Source organism: Passer domesticus, chromosome 15, assembly GCF_036417665.1.
Source record: "Passer domesticus isolate bPasDom1 chromosome 15, bPasDom1.hap1, whole genome shotgun sequence".
Taxonomy (NCBI): domain Eukaryota; kingdom Metazoa; phylum Chordata; class Aves; order Passeriformes; family Passeridae; genus Passer; species Passer domesticus.
In genome coordinates, this window is record NC_087488.1 from 14,888,916 (window position 1) to 14,914,190 (window position 25,275).

At 47.7% G+C, this 25,275-nt stretch overlaps 1 protein-coding gene across 5 annotated transcripts in view; it reads left to right on the plus strand.

Moving 5' to 3' along the window:
- The window catches only part of EPN2 (epsin 2), a 56,040-nt gene extending 34,834 nt beyond the window's left edge, over positions 1-21,206 (plus strand). For 4 of the 5 annotated variants that reach the window (XM_064390827.1, XM_064390825.1, XM_064390826.1 and 1 more), the window contains 7 exons: positions 7,185-7,297; positions 9,295-9,387; positions 9,708-9,867; positions 12,274-12,444; positions 13,884-13,976; positions 14,804-15,019; positions 17,028-21,206. In XM_064390827.1, the coding sequence (XP_064246897.1) occupies positions 7,185-7,297; positions 9,295-9,387; positions 9,708-9,867; positions 12,274-12,444; positions 13,884-13,976; positions 14,804-15,019; positions 17,028-17,347 (1,166 nt within the window). In that variant the 3' untranslated portion in view covers positions 17,348-21,206. The remainder of the gene's footprint in view (positions 1-7,184; positions 7,298-9,294; positions 9,388-9,707; positions 9,868-12,273; positions 12,445-13,883; positions 13,977-14,803; positions 15,020-17,027) is intronic. The other variant, XM_064390830.1, reaches the window with a different exon arrangement.
- The last annotated feature ends 4,069 nt before the right edge of the window (positions 21,207-25,275 follow it).

Below are 25,275 nucleotides of genomic sequence, written 5' to 3' on the forward strand. Positions count from 1 at the left end.
CCTCAGTGCTTTGCTATCTGCACATTTTACTCTTGCTCCTTCTCCACACGATGGGTGGAGGTTGCAGAATTCATTCCCCTTGTCTGTTGGGTTATAAAATCTCATTTTTAGTGCTTGCTTTTAGAAGAAAGAGCTGAGAGTTTGGTAGTTGCTGCAGGACAGCTCCCCAGTAACCCCCAGTGGATACTGGGCTGGATGTGGGCGAGCTCTGCCCGCTCCTTTCAGGACTAAAATGAAGTTTTGGTTAAATCAGGGAAGCCTTTTTGGGTCAGTTTGTTGGGAATGTTGGATCAGCCGCCCTGCACTGACTGAACTCTGCTCAAACTCCTCTCTCCAGCTTCCCAACCTGGGCAGGCTTGCATGGGAACAATTGGATTTTTGCTTGAGGGGTTTTCTTAAAGAATTGCTGGGTTTTGTGTCCCAGATTCATCCTTTGTGACAAAATAAAAGCAGTATTGATACCTTGTGTATGAGAGAGAATTCAAGATGGAAAAGGATCTCTTGACTGATATCCAATCATCCCTCACTGCTGCAGGCAAATAAGGATATTTTCCCCTGTTTTCTTGTGAATATTTTCATTTCATCTCTAAAAATCCTTTAGAAACTGTGCAAAATGAAATGGTGCAACTTGATAGTTTTTAATAAAATCCTTTCCTCCGAAGCTTTGCCTTAATGACTTTGTTGGCCCTGAAGATCTCTGTGCTTGGATAATTCCAGGGAGCACACTATGGAATGTGAATTGTAAAAGTATTTGTGGGTTTGTTTTTTTTTTCTACCCAGTCTCATAACCTGAAAATTGAAGCCATGAGAGATATTCAAAAGGAAAAAGCAGAAATAAAGTTCCTCCCTACCTCCATCTTGTCAGCAATTTCTGACATACTGGGAGCAATTGTTTTATTTCCCAGCTTCAAACCAATTAATGCTCAGAGTAGGAGCTATTCAATATTCTATGACAAAATGCATAATTTTTATTTCTTTTGGAAAATGTGCCAATTCTGTAGAGTTGCATCAAACCAGGTTTTATTTCACCTTAAGGAAATATTCTTGTGTAGTGCTGGAACCAAACTTAGTGGAGAGAGGAAGTGATATAAAACAGAAATCAAAAATCTTTTGGAGCAATAGTCCCTCACTCCTAATCTGCCTCTGGGTCTAAATAATTGGGTTTTTGCCTGACGTTTGTCACCCAGTTTCAGAAACTTCAGCCTCTTGTTCCTGGCCTTGTTTCATCTCCAGCTGCCAGTGACCACTTAAATAGGATTCTGGATTTATGGCTGCACAGGGAAAAGTAGGATGTTCTTAATTTAGACACTTAAGCCTGAGCTGGGATGCTGCTGGTGCTGTTCTAAAACCAAGTTTACTGAGGCCACGCTTTTTTTAAGAGATCCAATTCTGTTATGCCCAAGCTGGGATGTCCAGGTGTTGTTTAGGGTTGTGCTCACATCCTTCCCTTTCTCCCTGTGCTCCAGGAGGGGATGGGCTGGGATGGGAGGGATGGATGCCCTGATTTCAGTGGCACAAACCCCAATTTGTGACACAGACCCCAATTTCAGTGACACAAACCCCAATTTCAGTGACACAAACCCCAATTTCAGTGGTACAGACCCCGATTTCAGTGGCACAGATCCCAATTTCAGTGGCACAGACCCCAGTTTGTGACACAGACCCCAATTTCAGTGGCACAGACCCCAATTTCAGTGACACAGACCCCAATTTCAGTGGCACAAACCCCAATTTGTGACACAAACCCCAATTTCAGTGACACAGACCCCAATTTCACTAACACAAACCCCAATTTCAGTGGCACAAACCCCAATTTCACTAACACAAACCCCAATTTCAGTGGCACAAACCCCAATTTCAGTGACACAGACCCCAGTTTCAGTAGCACAAACCCCAATTTCAGTGGCACAGACCCCAATTTCAGTGGCACACACAGAGCTGGGTGTGACCTGATTCCAGCAGCACTGCCTGAGGTGGGCTCGGCTCAGCTCACTCTGCTCAGAGCCTGCTGGAGAGAGGAGATGCTGAAAGTTGCACTGGGAAGGGCTTTTCTGGGTCTTGGGAAATGCCAGGTCTTTAACCTGAACCTGGAAAAATTCTGGAGGAATTTCCTTAGCTGAATTAACAAGTTTAATATTTCCAGTGATTATTCACGTTGACTCGTTATTTAAAACCAGTTTTGTGAAGCCTCAGCAAGTTTGTGTTCACTCATCTGTTTTGGTTTTGTCTCCCCTCTTGCTTGGAGTAGAAAATAATTCAGAGGAATTGCTGGTTGGTTTGACACAATAGGAAATTGATGAAATCCAGAATGGTTTGGGTTGGAAGGGACCTTGAAGCTCCTCTTGTCCCAACCCCCTGCCATGGGACACTTTCCACTATCCCAGGGTGCTCCAGCCTTGAACATTCCAGGGATGTGGCAGCCACAGCTTCTCTGAGCAGCCTGTTCTATTCAGAACACTCCTGTTTTTAAAGGGTTTGCTTTTTATTTGATAATTATTTCTTTAATAATCTCTTCTGCATCTCTGCAGGTTGGAACACATCCCTGCCCTTCCATCTTAGTCAGGGAATATGGGGAATATCACTCAGCAGTGAATCTGGCTGAACAGCGTGGAGATTTCCTGTGGTTTGAGGTGTTGAAGGAATGTGGCAGACTCCTGTCAGATGTCATTTGACAGCTTGATTAAATCCTCTCATCATACATTTATTTTTCTGGTGCTGAGAGTGAAGGTGGGAGGTGCCACTGGTGCATCCAGACTTTGTAGTGACACTGAATTATCCAAGTGTGTCCATTCACACGGGGGTTGGGATCACCTGCAAGGAAAATACTCCCAACAAAACAAGGATTTGTTGAGTGTTAAATGAATGCCAGCAGCTCTCAGTCTGCTCAGTGCAATCAGGATCCTGCAGGAAGGTTGAGCAGCTTGTCACATTCATCAGTGTTATCAGCTCTCTTCTTGTACCTGGAAGATTCCTTCAGTCCCAAGGGAAAGGTGGATTACACAATTCCTCCTGAATTAAACAGCTTGCACTTGCCTTTCCATCATTTGGCTTTTTCAAATTATGCCATTTTATTTGAGTGGTTGTTCACTGGCAGGCTGACAGATGGGATCTCTGAATTGTTGGTTTCTGAGTCCTTACCTTGATATTATTTCAGTTTTTCAAGTAATTTTTGGTTTTGCCCACCTTTGTAGGTTCCACTGTGTGAGTGAGGAAGCAGCTTTTCATTCTGAGCAAAAGTGACTGAGAGCTGAATTCTGGTCTTCAGAATTCCACCTGCAAATGAGAAAGCCTGACACTAAAGAAAAAACCCAGAAATAACAAAAACAGCCCCAAAACCCAAGCACAGAATTCTGAATGAAAATACAGCCTGATTTTTATTATTAATGCAGGCTCTGCTCTCTGTGTCCTGTATTTCACTTTAACTCAGCCAGATCTATAACCAGCTACAGAGGCCTTTTAATAGAGCCAAAATATAGGAAATCATCAATAGCTGTGTCTGGGAGCTGTCCCAGCCTGGCCAGGCACAGATGGTGCAGCAGAATCCTGCTTTAGTGATTAACTGAGCCTCCAGATGATTTCCTTGGGCAGCCAGCCCTGTGCTCCCTGCAGGAACAGATCCCACAAACGTGCTCCTGGAGGGACTGGGATCCCCAAATTCCCAGCCAAGCAGGGCTTGGCAGGTCAGAATTGATCTGTTGAGTCCCATCTTACATAAACATCTGAGTGAGCTGGGGACAAGGGATGCTTTGTGTGGCACCATCCTGCTCCTAAGGCTGTGACCTTTCTGCTGGATCCTGGGAATTCTGACCTTCCAGCAGGATGAGGCCCATTTGGACAGGAATCTTAGGTAAAACTTGTCATGTTACTCCCAAGAGTGGTGTTTTGAATTTCCTTTAATCCTTTAAAAAAAAGTGCTGGCAGCTCTTTAATGTGGATGGTTTTATAACACTGCAGAGGCTTACATGGAAAACAGCAACATTCCTACAGTTTGGTTTTTTATTGAGAACTTCAAATGGACATTTTCTCCTTTTATTTTAGGTTAAAAGGAGCTGGAAATACCTTTTAGAGTTAATGAAAGCAAGTAGAATGAAGTGCTGGAAAGCCTAGAAGTGAGAAGGAGTAACCTGTGTGTGTGTGAGCCCCCGGTGTCCGTGTGGGATCCCAGAGCTGCTGCTCTTGGGAACTCTGGGAGCTCCCTGCCAAAGCCAAGCCAGCTGGGAGGGCAGAGCCAGGGAAAGGCTTGGACTGAGATCCAATCCCTGCTTTTTCCATCTTTTCCAGGCAGGAATGCACTGGGCAGTGAGTTCAGCAAGTCCTTTGTGTGAAAGAGCCATGGAATCGAACCCATTTTGCATCATTTTAATTTTAATGTCACTGTGCCATCAGGCTCTTGGTGGTTGTGGAATGCAGTGATGGGAAAGCTGGGATGCAGGAAATGCAGGAAATGCCATTTCCCCCCCCAGTTCAAAGCCCAGCAGAGCAGAAGGTTCCTCCCTGCTCCTGCTCCAGGTGCCATCTGTTCTCAGGTGACTCTGCTGGTGTCCCCTGTGCCCAGGCTCTGGTTTTAAACCACTTAGGACTCTTTCCTTCTCTAATCCCTGCTGCAAAACTGCTCTTCTCCACCTGCACCTCAGATCTGTTCATGGCCAGTTTGTACCATCAATTCTTGCCCCTTTATCTGAAATAATTTTTCTCTCTCTGGTATTTGCAAGCCTGAGGTGTTTAACAACCATAAACTGCTCCATCTTCTTCTGGCAAAGATAAAGAGAAAACATTCTCTGGGCTCCAAAGGAAAGTGTTTCCACCTCCATCCTGGTTTAAAATCATCCATTTTGGATTAGAATGATTAGAATTAGTGCTAATTTATCACCTGTATTAGGTGAGTGGCTGGGAATTATCACATGCTTTAATCATCATATTTTAATATAATATATTGGAGAGCCTGGCAGTGACTGTTGGAGCAGTAAGTACTCATCAACCAGGCTAAATTTAATTATTTTATATGAGAAAGTGTGGAAGAGTAATAGAATTGAGCTATGAGTAGCATCTTAATTGAAGTGAGGTTGGCTTGAGAGCTTCAGGATCAGCACAAGGTGGAAGAATCATTGTGGGTGATTAATTAATTAATGTCTTTAGAAGCAGATGGGGTGGGAGGGCACCTCGGGGTGTGCTGGGAAGGAGGAAAGGTCATTCCTTGTTTATAGAGTCCCCTTCCTTCTGGCCTGCTGGACGAGAAAGTTCCACTTGTTTTGTGCTGTCATTTTGGCCTGAAACTTCAGGAGAGGCAGACAAGACTGGGAAAGGTTTGGAAGATTAAAGTAGTGATGAAAAAGTGGTTTTCAAACCCAATTTGGCAATCTCATTTTCACATACCCAGCTGACCTGGTAGGAAAAAACTTCATTTCTTTGAGCTTGACATGCTAGTTTGAAACATTCAATTAAATGTATTAAATGTTAATATCTATTTTGCCAAACTAATCATCATTCCAGCCACTACATACAAACTTCCTTGCCAAAGTGAGGTAAAATTTCAGTGTGAACGATTTGGATGCTGAAGAATTGTCTGAGAGAGAGTGAGCACAAAATTGTATAATCACTCTATAGTGCTAACCTGCTAGTGGTGTGGGATGGGAATTTCACATGCTCCTGGAGTGAAAACATCACTAAAAGATGGTTTGTGTGTTGAGAAATTGCATGTTTTACCTGTCAGGGTTGAAGAGGAGGGGAGGAGATACCCCCCAAAAAAACCCCCCACCAACCAACACCCCAACCCATTAACCAGACTCTTCCTTAGCAGAGAATGATCCTGGATTTGTGTAAATTTGGAGCCTGAATAGCTGGTTTGTTTATCTGCAAGCCTGCTCAGCAGTTAAGAATAGTTCTTTATCTTCCCATTAAGACTGTATTATTTTACAGAAAAGTGGGTGGTATCCAGTTTTACCCTGGTATTGGCCCACTCCCAGCAGATCCTTGCTGACACTGGGAGATGGAAGAAATACTCACAAATGTTTCCTTCAACAATGAATTTTTAAGTCAGGAGCTCTGATACGCTCCAGCATGAGCTGGGGGCACTTCTTAATATCACAGCCCTATTAAAAACCTGGGATTTTCCAGGAATATTTATCCCTTAAGGCAGCTGAGCTGGCATGCAGAGCTAAGTGCTCACCCTTGGCAGAAGCTTCACTCTTCACCCCGAGGCAGCTCTGAGAGCAACCACGGGGTGTGGAAATGGAGTTCCCTGGGCTCTTGGGGCCCACTCTGGCTGGCTGTAGACCCTTGCCCACACGATGCTTCACAGATGAAGGTAAAGATTGAGAAGCACTCTCCTCCACGTGAGAAATGTCCTTTATTCCCTGACACACATCAGGAGACAAACCCATGGGAGAGAAGAGGACATTCCCTGGTGTCAGGGAGCTTTTTTACCCCAGGATGGGGCCAGAGAAGAGATCCACAGGCAGTGGGACACCGGTGAGGAGTGGTGACCCAGGGGACAGACCACCACGTGAGGGAAAGACAAAGTGATGGGAGAAATGGGCAACAAAGCACCCGATCCAACATCAACTGTGGAACCATTCCGTGCAGATTGCCAGTCCCGCAGTGCAAGAGAGCAGCTGAGCTGCACCGCAGGGCTGCAGGAGCTGCCCCGCGGCAGGGCTGCAGGAGCTGCACCATGACAGGGCTGCAGGAGCTGCACCACGACAGGGCTGCAGGAGCTGCACCATGGCAGGGCTGCAGGGGCTGCACCATGGCAGGGCTGCAGGAGCTGCACCACGACAGGGCTGCAGGAGCTGCACCATGACAGGGCTGCAGGAGCTGCACTGCGGCAGGGCTGCAGGAGCTGCACCATGACAGGGCTGCAGGAGCTGCCCCATGACAGGGCTGCAGGAGCTGCACCATGACAGGGCTGCAGGAGCTGCACCATGACAGGGCTGCAGGAGCTGCACCATGACACGGCTGCAGGAGCTGCACCATGACAGGGCTGCAGGAGCTGCACCGCGACAGGGCTGCAGGCGCTGCACCATGGCAGGGCTGCAGGAGCTGCACCATGGCAGGGCTGCAGGAGCTGCACCACGGCAGGGCTGCAGGAGCTGCACCATGACAGGGCTGCAGGAGCTGCACCGTGGCAGGGCTGCAGGCGCTGCCCCTGCCCCGTGCTGCCTCAGCCCTGGCTTTGTCTCCCACAGCCACGTCCCCGCGGGTGTCCTCGGAGCTGGAGCAGGCGCGGCCCCAGACCAGCGGCGAGGAGGAGCTGCAGCTGCAGCTGGCGCTGGCCATGAGCCGGGAGGTGGCGGAGCAGGTCGGTGCCATGCAGGTTTGCCAAATGCCCGTGCTGGAGGGTGCATTGCAGCCTGGTGTGGATGGTTGGATTGGATTTTTATTTTATTTTATTTTATTTATTTTATTTTATTTTATTTTATTTTATTTTATTTTATTTTATTTTTTAATTTTTTTAAATTTTATTTTTATTTTTATTTATTTTTATTTTTATTTTATTTTTATTTTTTATTATTTTTATTTTTATTTATTTTACTCTATTTTATTTTATTCATTTATATTTAGATCTATATCTGTATCTATATCTATATTTATATTATTTTATCTTATTTTAATTTTATTTTTATTTTATTTTAATTTTTTGGGTTTTTTATTATTTTTATTTTTATTTTATTGATTTTACTCTATTTTATTTTATTCATTTATATTTATATCTATATCTATACTTATATCTATATTTATATTCCTTTATCTTATTTATTTTAATTTTATTTTTATTTTATTTTATCTTACTTTATCCTGATTTCTTTTATTTTTTTTGTTTTATTTTTGTTTTAATATTTTATTTTATTTTACTTTCTCTTATTTTTTCTTAATTTATTTTATTTTTCATTTTATCTTTATCTTATTTTATTATTTTTATTTTATGTTATTTAATTTTATTTCATTTATTTTATCTTATTTCATTTAATTTAATGTATTTTATTTTATTTAATCTTATTTTATTTCATTTATTTTACCTTATTTTATTTCATTTTATTTCATTTATTTTATCTTATTTTATTTCATTTATTTTCATTTATTTTATCTTATTTCATTTTATTTCATTTATTTTACCTTATTTTATTATTTTATTTATGGCAGCTTGGCTTTGCTCCAGGTAGAACCTTGTGTGTGGGGTTTTTTTTTATTATTATTATTATTCTTTAAATCTCTTTTTAAAGTAACTTCAGCCTCCGAGCTGTTGAGACTAGTGGAAGACGACAGTCACTTGGAGAGAAGACTTTGTGTGGGAGGATGTTAATCACCACATTACCGGAGATGTTTTCAGCTGGGAGGGGCTGGAGGCCTGACTGCTGCAGAAATCTTCATTAATTCAGGGAATTGTGGTTGCAGTGCAGTTTGGAACAGTCTGTTCGTTGGTGGGAGCTCCTGGAACAGGAGGGTGACCTGACACAAAGTACCAGAATATATCAAAAAACGGGTTAAAGGAATTGGCTCCTGATCTGTCACCTGGGTTATGCTGCTGTGCTGATCCTTAGGAGCTTCCTTCTGAATTTGGAGTGAATTTGGATAAACGACTGCATTTTAATGCATAACAAAGATCTCAGCTCTGAGTGAAAATTCAAGTCAGCCGTGCTGAGTGCCTGTAATATTTTAGAGATTCCTGTAACAATTTAGTTTACAGCTCTGTGTTAAGCACGAGTGCTTGGAAGGGGAAACTGTCACCCAATAAACTCGATCATTATTGAGCAATAAAGGGAACTAAAATATAAATCAGAATCTAAACATTTGAAATAGCTTCAGAAATGCCAAGCTGGGGGATTGGTCAACTTCTGAGAGACGTGGTGCAAGCAGAGGTGTTTAAAGGAGTTGATGTGGCATAAACATTGCAGTTACAGGTGTTTAAACCTCCACATTACACCTGGAGTTGGCAAGACTTGATTCCCTTGGTGGATCTTGCACCAGCGTGGAGGGGAGTGAACAAATCGAGGGAAATTTCACTTTAGTTCCCTACAGCCCTCAGCGCTGATCTGAATGCTGAAAAACCACGATGCCACTTTAGAAACAGCTCGTTCACTTGAAGTTCCGTGGTGTTCCTAAATTAATTTTGGAAAGAATAAAACACCACCAGGGTAAATCCTGGCTGTTGTGACCACAGCAGGGTCGGGGTGCTCCTGAGGCAGGAATCCCAGGAAAACTCCTTTCCTCGTTTGTGCTTGTGGGAATTGCAGCCCTGTGGAGCCCAGCTCCGAGCAGCCCCGTGGTTTATATCACCAGTGTTGGTTTCCTTTGCAGGAGGAGCGCCTCAGACGCGGGGACGATCTGAGATTACAGATGGCTCTGGAGGAGAGTCGCAGAGACACAATTAAAATTCCCAAAAAGAAGGAGGTAGTGCCTTCGCCTAAGAAATTCCCGGTTACGCTGCCAAAAGCTGAAATACAGTAACACAAACTTAGCTTAATACTGAGCTCTTTTATGCTTTTGGGTTGGCTTTGTCGTGTAGCTTAAAGCTTCTTCCATGTGGGTTAAATTTGGAGCTAGTCAATGCAGGCGTGTAAAAGGAAAAATAATAATAATAATAATAATAATAATAATAATAATAATAATAATAATAATAATAATAATAATAATTGCTTCTTCACTCTCACGGGTTTGGACTTCAGCCTGGCAAGGCTCTTGAGTAAAGCTCGGTTTCTTCCTGCCCTCAGCACACCACCCTGTTGGACCTGATGGATGCCCTGCCCTCCTCGGCACCAGCCCCCCCCAAAGGCGAGCCCTGGGGACCTCCTGCTGCTGCTGCCAACCCCACGGATCCCTGGGGAGGATCCTCGGCTGCAGCCCCTGCCTCCGACCCCTGGCAATCATTTGGTGAGAGCAAACTGCCAGGGGCACTGGGATTTCAAAGGTTTTGCTTTTTAACCTTGAGCATTTCTCAGTGTTGTACTCGTGTATGAGTCCATTTTCATTCATTTCACTAAATGCCTCATTTCCAAGCACACACCAATGCCAGTTGCTTTTTTAAAGCATTTTTTCTGTGTGTGCAACTGCCAGGTCATCATTCCAAGTGTCATCTGCTTTGTTTTGGTGATAGGAGCTGAGAAAAAGCCCAGATTTTGGGCCCTGAGGCCATTCAGTTCCTTTTTCCGTGGCTAAAAGCAACCAAAATCCACTTTCCTCAAATCTCCAGGCTGATGTGTCACCCTCTGACAGGATTTTCCTTGTGCCAGTTCCAGCTGTAGCATCTCCTCAGTGCTTCCCAGCTTTCTTTCACCACAGCACAATCCCTGTTCCAGCCTGCTGGATTCTCCCAGGAACAGTCTCAAGTTTATGAATTTGCTGGTAAAAAAATAACTCATGAATCTGCATTTCCCAAATCCTGCCAGTGCTGTGGTGTTGCAGTGGAGCTGATGGAAGCACTGGGAAGGGATTTTCCTGAGTTTTCTCATTTTGAGAGCTCCTTTTAGGGAAGGAAGGACATTTTGGGAAGCTGCTGGTGATGGGAAATGCTGTCATTAGTGTGGCACTGCTCCTAGCTCAGCACTGGGGGCAGATAAAGGAAATGGGAGTACTGGTGTGGGAATAGTGGGGCTTCCTTGGAGAGTTTTGGCATTTCCTGCTCTTGGAGCTGTAGCGACCACGTGGCTGCTGATGGAACAAAACCCAAAATTCCAGCTGGAATTTGTGCCACTGTGTGCAGCATTCCTGATTTACAGGAATATTAGGATGCCAGGGGAGTTGAATGGAGTTTTAAAAGCTAAAATAAATTTCAGTTGTAATTTGAGACCTGCAGGATATTGAAGGTAGGAGCTGTTGCATGTGGGTGATTCTGTCCTGCTCTCTTGGGTTATAAAATCCTCATTTGGGAATGAAACCTTTGGTGATTGAATTTGTAGGAATGAAGAGTTGTCAGCATCTTCCAGGAAAAATGAGAACCTTGAAATACAGGCATTGGGTTAAAATTAATAAAGGGGTATCAGTGGGCAGCTTAGATGTGTGTCAGGAGTGCTTAGAAATGGAAATAAAAAAGCACAGCTGGCTCAGGGGAGCTGATTATATTTTTATAAAACAGCAGTGTGGTTAAAAGAGTTGGAAATGAAGTTTCCAACATTCCCTCTGAATCTTACAGACTCCTTTGTCCAAGGGTTAATATTGTGTATCTCACACCTTTTACCTTTGGGCTTTTTATAAACTCACTTTCCCCGGAGTTCATAAATAGACCCTGTGATTTAGGTCACCTCCAGCCAGGGATTGTCACTTGTGGTAGCAATGTCAGCAACAAAGGCACGTTTATTTTCTTGTTGGAACTGCAGGTATTTGTATCCAGGTTCAAAGAGGGGAATTGTTTATTCCTCTGCCTTGCCCAGAATTTCCTGGTGCTGTTGTTGGTCAGAGTGTGACAAATGCTGGGAGTGGCTGGTGCTGAGCTGCTGCTCCCATTAATGCTCGGTGTTAATTGGGAGGAAAGGCTCCTGGGAGGGGTCAGTGTGCAGGAAAAGGCTCCTGGAGGGGTCAGTGTGCAGGGAAAGGCTCCTGGAGGGGTCAGTGTGCAGGGAAAGGCTCCTGGAGGGTCAGTGTGCAGGGAAAGGCTCCTGGAGGGGTCAGTGTGCAGGGAAAGGCTCCTGGGAGGGGTCAGTGTGCAGGGAAAGGCTCCTGGGAGGGGTCAGTCCCCAGGGAAAGGCTCCTGGAGGGGTCAGTGTGCAGGGAAAGGCTCCTGGAGGGGTCAGTGTGCAGGGAAAGGCTCCTGGGAGGGGTCAGTCCCCAGGGAAAGGCTCCTGGGGGGGTCAGTGTGCAGGGAAAGGCTCCTGGAGGGGTCAGTCCCCAGGGAAAGGCTCCTGGGAGGGGTCAGTCCCCAGGGAAAGGCTCCTGGGGGGGTCAGTGTGCAGGGAAAGGCTCCTGGGAGGGGTCAGTGTGCAGGGAAAGGCTCCTGGAGGGGTCAGTGTGCAGGGAAAGGCTCCTGGAGGGGTCAGTCCCCAGGGAAAGGCTCCTGGAGGGGTCAGTCCCCAGGGAAAGGCTCCTGGAGGGGTCAGTGTGCAGGGAAAGGCTCCTGGAGGGGTCAGTCCCCAGGGAAAGGCTCCTGGGAGGGGTCAGTCTGCAGGGAAAGGCTCCTGGGAGGGGTCAGTGTGCAGGGAAAGGCTCCTGGGAGGGGTCAGTCTGCAGGGAAAGGCTCCTGGAGGGGTCAGTGTGCAGGGAAAGGCTCCTGGGAGGGGTCAGTCTCCAAGGAAAGCTTTCCAAAGGGAAGCTGCTGACTTCTCTTCCTGCTGCTTCTTCTTGCAGGTGCCAAACCAGCTGCTTCTGTTGACCCTTGGGCAGCACCAGCAGGATCCACAGCTCAGCCTCTGGCCAAAAATGTGGACCCTTGGGCTCCTGCTCAGCCATCTTCTACTGCAGCAAAATCTTCTGATCCTTGGGGATCAGCACCTGCAAACAAACCTCTCTCTGCTTCTGGTGAGCAATATTCTCATCCCATATCCATCTTACTTGAGTAATGAGGAGAAGTCCAAATGGTTTTCTTGCATTGTGTGGTTCAGAGAAGCTGGACAATTGGCAGAATTGGTCTTCAAAATAAAAGGGACCTGTAATAACCAGCGGGAAGAAGAAATTTAAATGTAATTATTCAGAGTTACAGCTCTGATTTCGAGGTGCTGCTTTGTGCTCTGTCCCTTCCAAGTCTCCTCCTGGTATTTGTGGCTCCCTGCTGAGCACTTGGGACTGCTGCTGCTCTTGGGTTTTAGCTTTAATTAGACAAGGACTTAATTTCTGGCAAGGAATGATACTCTAATTTCACCTTTCCTCGTGATAAATAGCTCTGCAGATGGATGTCTCTGCAGATGTAGATTGACAGCTTGAGCAGCTCGAGGAGACTTTTAGAGGTGCAAATGAAGGTTTGTTCCTTCAGACTGAGGGTGTGAAACCCTCCCTGAGCCCTGGTAAAGACGCAGAATGTGCTGCTGTAATTGTCTCTTCATGCTCTGTAGCTAATACAACCTTGATGAGTTTAATACCTGGCATTTTCATATTGGCACCGAGGCTGAAAGCATCCAAAATGCATTTTCTGTTTGTCATTCATCCCTGTACACAACAGACAAAGGAATCTGAGTGCTGCAAAAACTTCTCTAAGCAGCTTTTCCTGGGCAAAGGGCAATAACTGGAGCATTGTGAAATGAGCCTCGAGCTGTGGTGGCTCTTTGTTCTTGATAAATATTGTTTTTATATTCAATTTTCACCTTCTCTTGGGGTTTGTCATCTTGTGCTCTTCTTGCTTGAAATGTCCTGAATGAAGGTGGCTAAGGTAAACTAAGAAAACATTTCAGCTAATTAAAATTAAAGCTGTTCAGGAGTGTGCTTGCTGATCACTTAGGTGTTTTTGTGCTCCAGTCTGAGGTAAGAGTGTGTCCACATTGGGAATGGTGATGTTTCATTGATTGCAAGCTCTGGGTGAGTGCTGGTGCTTCAGCTAACGGGGCTTTGCCATCTCCACAACTCTGCTCTGGCATTCCTCCTCCTTTCCACTTGGGAAGCAGAAATGAAATCATCACTGGTGGTGTTTCCCTTGATTAACACCTGACAGCAGAGGCTGTAAATCCATTTCTGTCCTCTCCTGCTTGTCTCTAATGCAGACACTCAATCAAGCAAACCCCAGCGTGCTCAGGTGTGCCCTACACTGATCCAAAAGCAAATTTAGTTGTTCTGATTTAGTTGTTCCATGCTGTCAGAAAGGACAATTCTGTGACATTCTCCTTCTCCCAGCTCAGAGTTAGGAGCACTCCCAACCTGTGGTGGCTTCTTGGGAGCAGGAATGGGTCAGGAATTGCTTCCAGGAGGATCAGCTGTGTGATGCAACCGAAGATGTGTTAATGACAGGGCTGTCTTGTTGTTTTGAACAGGAAGTACATCTTTTGACCTCTTCAGTAATTTGAATGGTACAGTTAAAGATGATTTTTCTGAATTTGACACACTTCGAACTTCCAAAAAGCCAGGTACGAATCAAGTTCTTAGCATGTGGACAGGTTGGGTGAGAGTCACGGCAACAAATGTCTCTGTCCTTAAATTTTACTGAACAAAAAAAGCAGTTTTCACAAAGGGAAGGAAGTGATGATGCAGCAGTAAAAGCTCCTTGTTCCCATTTTGGCCTGTGCATGAACTCGTGGGGAAAGGGCCTTTTGTAATCCATGGAATTGCACCGTGTGACCTTTTGCTGCATTGACCCAGAAATTTGTTGGACTTCCTAATTTCCAGTGTCCAGCATGTTTGGAGCAGGGCTTATGCTCAGAGACTCAACCAGAACCACGCTGACTGAATTTCTCAAATGTGTGAATTCCGTAGGAAGATGAGAAAATACCTTCTGTGAATACTCTAATTTATTTTTTTCTGTGGTCAATGGTCAGTAAATCAAAACTGCCCGACCCTGTCAGTGCTCTCAGGGTGGTTGTGCCTGGAGCACAGCTGGGCTTTTTGAGGGTCAGCCCTGGGTGGAATCCAGCTAGGAAGGGACAGCAGTGTGTAGGGCCAGGGCACAAGCCAAGGCTTTGGAGTTTCTGTTCCTTGCAGCCTGTGAGTCCCACCTGGAGCAGCCAAGCTGTGGGAATTCCACCAGTAGAGCACTGCAACTCTGACTGTAGCTTCCTCATGCTCTGCTAAAGGACATTGACCTGCTTGCATGCTGAGAGGGTGTAACAGCCTGGAACACTGAGCCTTGACTAACACAACCTAGCATAAAGCATCTCTGCTCTCACACCCCTCAGGCTTCTCTCTGCCAGCTCTGTGATTAACCAGGAGTTCTGTTTGTCCCTTTGTGTTCTTGCAGCTGAATCAGGTTCCACTCTGCCCTCTCAGCACAGTGGTACCACGAGTCCTGATCTCTTTGAGTCCCAGCACTCGAGTGGGACATCAGGCAAGCAGAGCACGGCCCGCAAAACCCCGGAGTCCTTCCTGGGCCCCAACGCTGCCCTGGTGAACCTGGATTCTCTGGTGTCCAAGCCACCACAACCTGTTACTTCTCTGAACCCATTCTTGGCACCAGGTTGGTTTCTGCACAGTCCTTCACGTTTCTGTTGGAGCTTTCCCTTCCTGCAGGGAAACCCTGCACAGCTCGGTGCTGGTGGGGTTAAACATGGGTGATCTGGGCTTGGCTTTGTTGGTTATTTCAGCCAGCAGATCATGAGCAAGAGCAGGAGGGTCTCAGGGAGGCATCCTGGGCTCAGCCAGCACAGTGACAGTCCCTGAAAACACAAAGTCTCTGCTCTTGGTGTGCAGCTGAACTTCAATCCAGCAGTTCCCCTCACTCAGAATTATCTGTGTTAGAAAGTTTGGGGTTGTTAAAAATGGCTGAATTCGGCTGGATTTTATCAAAACAAGTAAGATTGCCTTGGGAAGGTATAACAGATAAGAGTTTCCTGTGGAAGGAGGTTGGAGTTGCCATTTTCCTGGAGCTGCAGCAGGCACAGGAGATCTCTGACTGCAGCCTGAGGTCCAGTGAGCAAACTGCAGGGTAATTCAGTGAGCTGCTGGTTAGTCTGTCTGAGGCTGCCACAGAGAGCCAGTTTTGATCTGAAAACACATTCTCAGTGTATCTTGGAAAAAAAAAATTGGCTGTTGCAGTTCTCCTGCAAGCTGGGCCTGTTAGAAGTGAGCCCTTGCTTGGAGCAGACTGAAATGGTGACACCAAACATGTGGCAGATGTGTTTTTTAAAGCTGAATTTGCACTCATGTTTTCCTGTGTTGTTCTTAGGGTGAAACTTGGAAATGCTCTTTCAGTATTTATTTTCATCACTCTTCCAGTAGAAGAAAAAGTCAATTTATTAAAATCCCTGAGTAGGAAAAAAGCAGTGAGTGATTCTGAGCAGCCTTGGCAGTGAGCAGGGAGAGAGAGGAAATCTGTGGATCTGCCCTTCCCGGGTACTACAAAAAGTTTGTGAGGGGTCACTGGGCCATCCAAATAATCCTGGGCTTGTACACTAAAAGGAATTTGCAGGGCTGGCAGCAGTCCAGAGAACCTCAGAGGCTGGGAAAGTTGTGCTCTGCTTTTTCGAGCACCGCTGTAATTCGGAAACAAGTTGTTTACTTTGGGAATTCTTGTCCCAGCTCGGTGCCAGGAACACGAAAATGGAGGTGGCTGCTGGGAGCTTGGAGCAAGCACACAAATCACAGAGTCCCAGGATGGCTTGGAAGGGACCTTAAAAACCATCCCTGCCATGGCAGGGACACTTCCCACTGTCCCAGGTGGCTCCAAGCCCTGCCCAGCCTGGCCTTGGGCACTGCCAGGGATCCAGGTGGGAATGTGTGCCAGGGCCTGCCCACCCTCCCAGGGAAGGATTCCTTCCCAATATCTGCTGTGAACTCACTCTCTGCAGTAAAGGAGCACAGAGAGCCTGCTAGCAGCATATAAACATTAAATCAGTGATGTGGGTGTCGTGGTTAGGGCTTTTGCAGGGAGCCAAATTTGGAACCTGTGACTCCAGCCGGGGCTGTCGGAGCTGGGAGCTGTTGGTCAGTGAAGGGGTGCTGGAGGCACTGGGAACACACCGTGCTCTGCTGGGGATCAGGTGCTCCAGGGGGTGTTTTGGGCATGGGGATGCACACAGGGAGTGTTCTTTGCCAGGAGAGATGAGTGCAGCCCCTGGTGCTGGTGGCAGTGCCTTGTAGCTATGATATCTTATGAAAAATCCTCTGCTAGGATTTTTCCTCTCCTGAGGAGCTGAGAGCCTCAGGAAAGAAATGTAAACAATAACTGTGTGCTGCTGTGGAAGGCCACAGGTGCATCTTCCATTGGATTGTTTTCAGTCAGTGACCAATCACAGCCCCCTGCACCAAGGCTGTGAGCAGTCACAGGATTTTGTTATTCATTCCTATTCGATTCTTGTCTTTGTAGCCTTCTGATCTTCTCTCTCCATTCTTTAGTACAGTTTTAATGTAGTATTTTAATAGAATATATAACATAATAAACCAACCTTCTGATGAAAATGGAGTCAAACCCTCACAGCAGGGTCGTCAAGACAAGAGTGCCTCACTGTCCCTTCTCTGCCCCGCAGGCGCCGCCACGGCAGCGACTCCAATCAACCCCTTCCAGGTGAACCAGCCTCAGCCTCTGACCCTGAACCAGATGAGAGCGAGTCCCGTGATGGGCAGCAGCCCCTCGTTCAGCGCCGTGCCCCCGATGAGCATGGAGCCAATACCTCTGTCTTCCATGGCCCCCGTGCCCGTGGGCATGGCGCCGCTGCCGGCCATGGGCACCATCAGGATGGGCCAGGGGCTGAGCATTGCAGGATCAATGCCCCAAGCTCTGCACAGTACAGCAATGCCGCCAGCAGCCTCCCAGGCTGCAAATACAACTAACCCTTTCCTCCTATAAAGACCCAATTAAAGGAACTTTTCTTTTCTTAGTGTTTCCAGGCTGAAGTCTTTCCAGCGAAACGCACGTGGCCTGTGTGGACTGAACGGTGTGTGAGAGACTTGGAAGTAGATTTGCAGTTTACAGTTATGATCTTTGAAGAGTTGTCTCTACTTACCAGTTAATCTAAATCTAGTCTTTGCTACAGATGGTACCTTACTTTGGCTTGTTGAGCATCATGTGAAATGTTCAGACTTTTCACCAAAGTTAGATTCTGCCCATTTTTGTTACTTTGTTAATCATTTCAAACACACTTTCTAGGGAGGAGAACCTGCCACTGGAAAACTCCCTTGGCTATTTTGTAGATGTCAGATCATGTGCTGGATTCCTGAAGTTACTCTTGCCCTGCATCTGTCACTTCCTCTGCCCGTAAGATAGACCTGAGATTCCGAGTGCTAGTGAATGTTTTGCACATAACTCCACACAGTTCTAGACTGTTGGTTCACCCATAGTCCTTACTCTTAGAAGAGACCGACCCGGAGGGCCCAGGGGGGCTTGGTTTTTATGCATTAAACATTGCAAACTCGCACTGCTTTGGTATCTCTGAGGTGTGACTGACAACAGCAAGCTTGTCTCGAAAGGAAAATACCACAAAACCCCAGACAAAACACCCAAGACCATGCTCGAGTTGTGCTGTCGTGTGCAGTGTTGAATTCCTACACTACTCTAAGGACTCCTGGAACTCTCTGTGAGTGGCTGCACTCGTGCTGAGTGAGTGTCCTGCTCTGTGCTTGTCCAGTACCAGCTTCGTTTGGAAGTTTTTTCATGTGTATTTTGTTTTTATTTGACTTACAATGTGAGTTGAAAGAAAAAAAAAAGGAAAAAAACAAAGAAAAGCAAAAAAATAAAACACAAAAAAAAAAGGAGATACAGTGGGACAACTTTGAATTCAGTTTCACCGGGGCAAGCTTTAAAACTAATTCAGGCTTAACCTTGCTATATGCAGTTACTCTTGTATACTTTTGCACATATTTTGTTTAGTACAGTTTCATATTTTGAGTTTGCAGAGTTACCTAATAGTCCTTTTTTTGCTAATTTTTATAATGTGGTTCTTATTTAACTGTCTGGTTTTGATAGATTTATCAAGTCTGGCTGAAAAATTAAGATATTGGCAAATGTCATTTTTATGGTTTTAATGCCCTCTTATTTATGGTTTTCGCTCTTTGTTTCTGTAAAGAGAGTTTAAAAGGGAAGATTAACACTAAAATATTTACTTTTAAATGAAGTATTCATAATGCAAATCAAAAACAAATCCTCGTGACTAATTATTTTTAGATTAATTGAATTTGAGCATAACATGATTTAAGACTACATTAAAAAGAAAAAACACTAAAGTCGCCTTTCCCTTGATTTGTTCCCATTTCCCAATCCCCAGCCTGGACAGACTTTTGGCCTTGATGAAGATCCCAAGAGAGGCTCTTTGGTTTTATTTTCCTTGTCAAACTTGTGGAGCTGTTAAAAATCCTGATGTACAACCAGAACTTGTTTGGTTTTATGCACTGATTTTTCCTGCTGGAAGGTGCACTCCGTTGGATGACTGCAGCTGAGTTATCCCTTTAAAATGAATTTTCATGCCTGGACTCCTCACCACGCTCAGGGGTTCTGCTGGAGCTCCAGCCTCTCCCAAAAATCCACGGAAAAGGAATTTTCCTGCCTGCAGGGCACCTCTGAACGGACTTGGTGGCCTTTCCTTAATTTAAGAGGTGGGGGAAAAACCAGAATTTGCCAGAGTTGTGTTGAGGTGGAACAATTCCCTGTGGGGCTGGAGAGGGGCTGGATCCCATGGAGGGATTTGATCCCATGGAAGGATTGGATCCCATGGAGGGATTGGATCCCATGGAAGGATTGGATCCCATGGAGGGAGAGGATCCCATGGAGGGATTGGATCCCATGGAAGGATTGGATCCCATGGAGGGATTAGATCCCATGGAGGATTGGATCCCATGGAGGGAGAGGATCCCATGGAAGGATTGGATCCCATGGAGGGAGAGGATCCCATGGAAGGATTGGATCCCGTGGAGGGAGAGGATCCCATGGAGGATTGGATCCCGTGGAGGGACTGGGATCCACTCCTGGTGGGAAGGGGAGGCTGCAGGATGATCACATTTAGGGACCCAGCCCCAGACTGGAGCTGGGCAGGTCAGGGTGGCTCTGGTAGAGGGTGGAATGCTCAGTGTGTGGATGTTCCTGTGCAGCTCTGGGATCCTCTGGGATCCTCTGGAACTGGCAAGGAGCATTCCCAATCCTTGTTTTTATAGAGGATTGCTGTCCACACCCAGCCTGTCTTCAAAAACAAAACCAAACCCCATTCATGTTGCCTTGCAGAGCAAAGAAAAAGGATTTTTTTGTGTTGTTGCTGAAGCTATTGAGAAGTGTAGAGCAGGAAGGGTGTGATTGTTGTGCACTTGCAGAAAGTGCTTTTTTCCAGCTGCTCTGTGACAAGATTCCTCCTGGCTTGTTTTCCCAGTTGGGTTTGAGCAGCTCTGGAATCAAGGTCACTCGGGGTTTGTCCCTGTGTCCCCTGAACTGCAGGGATGGGGCATTGTCTGTCCAGCCAAGAGTCCTGGCCACGTCCTGGGGAACTTTTCAGAGGCAAGATGAGGTTGATAAGAAATGTTTAAAGTGCTGAAATAATCTGCAGTCGGAGCTGTCACTGTAAATTTGCTCTGGGAGGGAGCCCTGGCTTAATGAAGCTGTTGAATGGCAAATCGTTGCTTTTCCTCCCAAGTCACTGCCCCCAGAACTTCACCCCTTTTATATGAAATAAACACATTTATGGCACAACAAAAACCCCAAGGAAGCTCCCTGAGGAGCCACAGCCCAAATTCTGGGGCTGGAAATATTTAGGCTGAGACTAACCAAGCTCAGATCCCGGCCTGGCACGGGGTTTGTGGCAGGAGCTGAGTTTAGGAGGAGAAAATGTTGGTTTGGGAAATGTTCCTGGGCTGGGCTGTGTCCCCAGGGGTGACACAGGGGGGTCACTGTCCTGGCAGGGGGTGCTGAATGGTCCAGCTCATTTTGTGATGATTTTCCTGCTCTCCAGGATAATCTTCCCTCCCTCCTGGCCCTCCCACATTTCTGGGGGATATTTGTGTGCCCTGTCACATCCCCTCTGCCCCATTTCTCCATTTTCCCCTCTTCTCCTTCTTTTTCTCACTTTGCAAATATTCAAAGTGCTTTTTTTTTTTTCTTTTTTTTGATTTTTAAAACCTTAGTATCCCAAAATAGCCTTACTGGTCAAATTGACCAAAGAGAAAAGTGTTAAATATCTTATTTAAAAAAAGGAAAAAAAAAAGTTAACACACACACACTCCTTGGCATAATTTGCCCCTAAATAAGCTCAGTTATTTATTCAGTTTCATGCTCTGGAGGGGCAGGGAAGGGAAGCCCTGCTGGGTTGTGGTGTTTGCAGTTTTTGGGAAGTCCCTCAGCCAAGACTGCTCTTGTTCCCCTTGTGCCCCTTTGCTGTTCCAGGTGTGCTCTGTGCCTGAATATTGCACAGGTGGGGAGAAAGAGATTTCCTTTCCCAGCAGAATCTCACTCAACTCTTCCTCTCCAAGTGTTCCAATATTTCCCCAACTGCTCATAACCCCGGGAGCCAGCTGCTTTTTCTGGATTTGTGCTGACTATTGCCATTATTTACTGTATAAATAATTTATCATTTGTACTATTGTATCATAATGTCTGTATCTTTGTGTCATTTTTTTTTCTCCCCCCCCCAGCAATGTCACAGATGTGATATTTAAACGATGCCATCAGAACAGTGGAAAGACGAGGGGTTTGGAGGTGACTGGTCAGAATTAAAATTGTATTGCTTCTATTCCAGCTGTGTTGCTTTGTCCAGGCTTCTGCGTGCTGTTTGTCCTCCCATCCCCACCCAGGCCCTGCTGGGTGGAGTTTGCAGGATGCTGAAGGGTTTGGGGTGAGCTGCTGGAAGGTTTGTGGCAGGAGGATTGAGGGATGCTGTGGATTCCTTGGACTTTTCCCAGGAATGAGGCTGGGAGAGAGGAGGGTTTGTGTGGCTCACTGAAATCAGGCTCAGCTGAGACCTTACTGACTCAATAAAAATGGAGATTTGTTGTGTTGCAGGTGACTGGATTCCTTCTTTGAACCACTGGAACAGCCCCGTGCAGGCAGCAGGGCCTCTCTGGAGGCTCTGGATTTGTGTCCAGGCAGGAATCTGGGGAAGGTGCCAGTGGAAGGAGGGTTGGGGAGCTGGGACAGGACCTGGGAGTCCTCACTTCCCACTTTTGTAGCTCAGCCTCGGCTCTGTGGCACAGATCACATGGCAGAGCCTCTGCTTCCAGCCTGGAAGAGATCCAGGCCTCTAATCCTGCTTTAATTGAAGGGCACTTCATTAGCAGGCACCAGCAGGAGCTGCCTCTCCAGAGCCCCTCCAGGTTCCCTGCTTCGTTTGCTGCCAATCAGGCTGATCACTAATCAATGATCACTAATTAATGCTGGAGATGTGACGGTGGGAAAGGCGCTTTTGGGGAGAAAAGTCTCTGCTTTGGGGGTGCTGGGGGAAGCTGCTGCCCCTGTAAGGCTCCGGCGTCCCTGGAGGAGCTGGGGCTGCCCCTGGATCCCCGGAGGTGCCCAGGGCTGGGCAGGGCTTGGAGCAGCCTGGGCTGGTGCGAGGTGTTGGGGTTGGAATGGGCTGTGAGGTCCCTCCCATCCCAAACCACTCTGGGACTCTGACTCTACTCCTGCCTCTTGGAATTGCACGTTTTCAGCTGAATCTGCTCACTGTGTGGAAGATGTGGGAATGGCTCAGGCTGGAAGCTGTGGGCACCCTGATCTCTTCCAGAGGAGCTGGATTCTGGTGAATTCTGCTGGGTTCTGGTGGGTTCTGGTGAATTCTGGTGCATTCTGCTGGGTTCTGGTGGCTGTGTGAACCAGGGCAGCCTGAGCTGCCCCAGCCCGTGGTGAGCAGAGCTGTGCCTGTGGTTGAGCTTTCTGCTGACCTCGCAGAGCTGCTCCCCCATCCCACATTTCCTTTTCCTCTTCCTCTCCGGAGGAGTGAGGAGGATTTGCCTGCTCTGCAGAGGAAGAGACTCTGGATAAGGATTTATCTTTTGGCTTCCCCTCGCCCACGCCAAAGATTTTGCTGAGGTTTGTGTTGCCTCTGGGCTGAGGGTGCAGCTCTGCCCCTTCTGCTGCTCTTCATGGAACTGTGGGGAAGGGGCTGGGCCCACCTCGAGCTCTGGCTTTGGCACTCTGGCACACCCTGCAAGCTGCATTTCAGGGAACCAGCGGGATTTGTGAACCCCTCACGTTCAAAGCTCCCATATTTTTCAAGTTATCTTGAAAGGTCACCTTTTCCCCATTAATGAGCTGGATTTCCTAAGGACTGCTGTTTGTTTGGGAGTCTGGGATTGGGAATGGTGCAGAGCCAGTGTGGATGTGGTGGTGGCAGTTCTGCTCTGCTGTTGATGGATTGGAGCCTGTGACTGTTGGAGCTGAGCCATGGGAAGTTCCCCTTGGTGCCAGGGAGGTTCACTGGCAGGGTCTGGTGATCCACAGGGAACTGGGAGGAGGTAAATGAGGAATGTGGGGACACCCTGGGGGGACACAGCACATCCTGGGGCTGTGCAGGGGGAGCCAGGAGCTCTGCCAGACCTGGACTGAGCTGTGGGACCCTCACGGTTTTGGGAAATATCCCCCTGAGAGATTAAATAAAGTCCCACCCCCTGCCATGGGCAGGAACATCTTCCACTGTCCCAGGTTGTTCCAAGCCCCATCCAGCCTGGCCTTGGGCACTGCCAGGGATCCAGGGGCAGCCTCAGCTTCTCTGGGCACCCTGTGCCAGGGCCTCACCCTCACGGAGGAATTATTCCCAATATCCCATCTAACCCTGCCCTGTGGCAGTGGGAAGCCATTCCCTGTGTCCTGTCCCTCCAGGCTCTTGTCCAAAGCCTTCCAGGATCCCCTGTGTCCTCTCAGCCCAGCTCTCACCGCTCTGCCTGAGCTGCTCTTGGCACTTGTGGAGCAAACACCTTCCCATGTCAGGTGAAGGAAAATCAATGACAGCTCCAACCAGCCGGATAACGCCAGAGCAAAGGTGGAGTTTGTTTTCCCAGCTCCCTGCCTGCTGCTTCCCAACAGGAAACCTCGCTGGGACTCGGCTGCTGCCAGCTCTGCAGCTCCATCTCTTCGAGACCTCCCGGGCAGGAATGGCATCCTGGGTCCTGCCCTGTGTGACCGCTGGAGCTGCTGGAGGCTGGGGGATGTTCTGGAGCAGAGACACGGGATTTCCCTGTGGAGATGAGCTGTGATAACCCCCAGGTGAATCCACCCCTCCTGTGGGATCAGCACCCGTGGCTGGGCTGGCCGGAGAGGATGGAGGTGAGGATCCTCCACAGGACCCTGAGCCAGCGTGGGCTGATCCCACCCACACACCCTGATCCCACCCCTCCATCCCAAACCTTCCTGATCCACCCATCCATCCCAAACCCTCCCAATCCCACCCATCCACCCTGAACCCTTCTAATCCCACCTATGCACCTCGATCCCACCCATCCATCCCAAACTTGCTCAATCCCACCCATACATCCCCGACCTTCTAAATCCCACCCATCCACCCTGAACCCTCCAATCCCACCCATCCACTCTGATCCCACCCATCCATCCCAAACCTTCCCAATCCCACCCATCCATCCCCGACCCTCCTGGAATTCTCCACAGCGCCGTGGCTGAACCACCTCCAGTAATGCCTGCCATAGAAAATCATCAGACACCTTCGTGTCCTTCCCCTAGAACCTGTGAAAATCAGGTCTGTGTTCTTCCTAAAGGACTTTTTGTGGCCATGGAATGAAACCCATGGATTTTCCAAGCTGCAGGGAGCCAGCTCTGCTGTGCTGCAGCAGCCCTGGAGTCCGTGGGCTGCCTGGGGTTGTGTTGGGTGATGGTGGAGGAGGTTTTTTTTTTCTGCTTTTTTAATATCTTCATCAGCAAGTCTGGCACTAAATGGAGTGATGATATTCTCTGAGGTGAATTTGGGTACTTAAATATCCTGGCCTGAATAGGGAGCCAAAAATAGACACCTTCAGCAGTTCCGTGCGTCTGCTGCTCTGAAGGACGAGGCTGGATCCCTCCGGTCCTGCTGGGAATGCAGCTTGTGTTGTTCCCTCCTTCCCTCCCGGGGGCCCAGCCCTGCTTTCCTTGCCCCAAGGATGGGTTCTGAGGGATCTGTGCTGCCCTGTGCCCCCAGCCCCAGTGGGGCTGCACTGGAGGCCATGGCAGCTCTGCAGCAGCTTTGGGAGTTTTTGCCTCCAAAAGTGGAGGTGGCTCCTGGGTTTGCAAACATCCACGAGTGTCTCAGAACTGGGGTTTGAGCTCCTCCACGTTTGCCTCCTCAGCTGATGGAAAAATGCCTCAGGGATCCCCTCTGCACCCCGAGGGTGGATGTTGAGAGGGGACAGGGTGGGATTGGGGTGGCCTTTGTCCAGCTCTGCTGGGCTCCTGCTGGGGGTTGTGTGGCCTGGAATCCTGGCCTGGAAACATCCCAGACTGGAGCTGGTGCTGCTCGGGTGTGCCTGGAGCCTGGGCTGGCTGCTGGGGTCCTCAGTGCCCTCACAGGGGCTCAGCTCTGAGGGACACCCTGCAGATGTCCTGGCTGGGTTCTCCAGGGCCACCAGCCCACCCAGCTGCTGCCAGCCCCGGGTGGGGGTCCCTGCTGCTCCCTGGTCTGGGTGACCCCAGGAATGGGGAATGCTCCACGCTGTGGGTGCCAGCCTGGCTGTGCCACTGCTGTCCTGTGACCCCCCAGGTCCAGGGCCTTCATCCCCCCAAATCTCCAGTGGCACAAACACTACAAACCTGTCAAGAATTGGAGCTAAACCACCAATTTTCTTCAAATGTGGCTGCTCTCTGCTTGAACGTTTGACTTT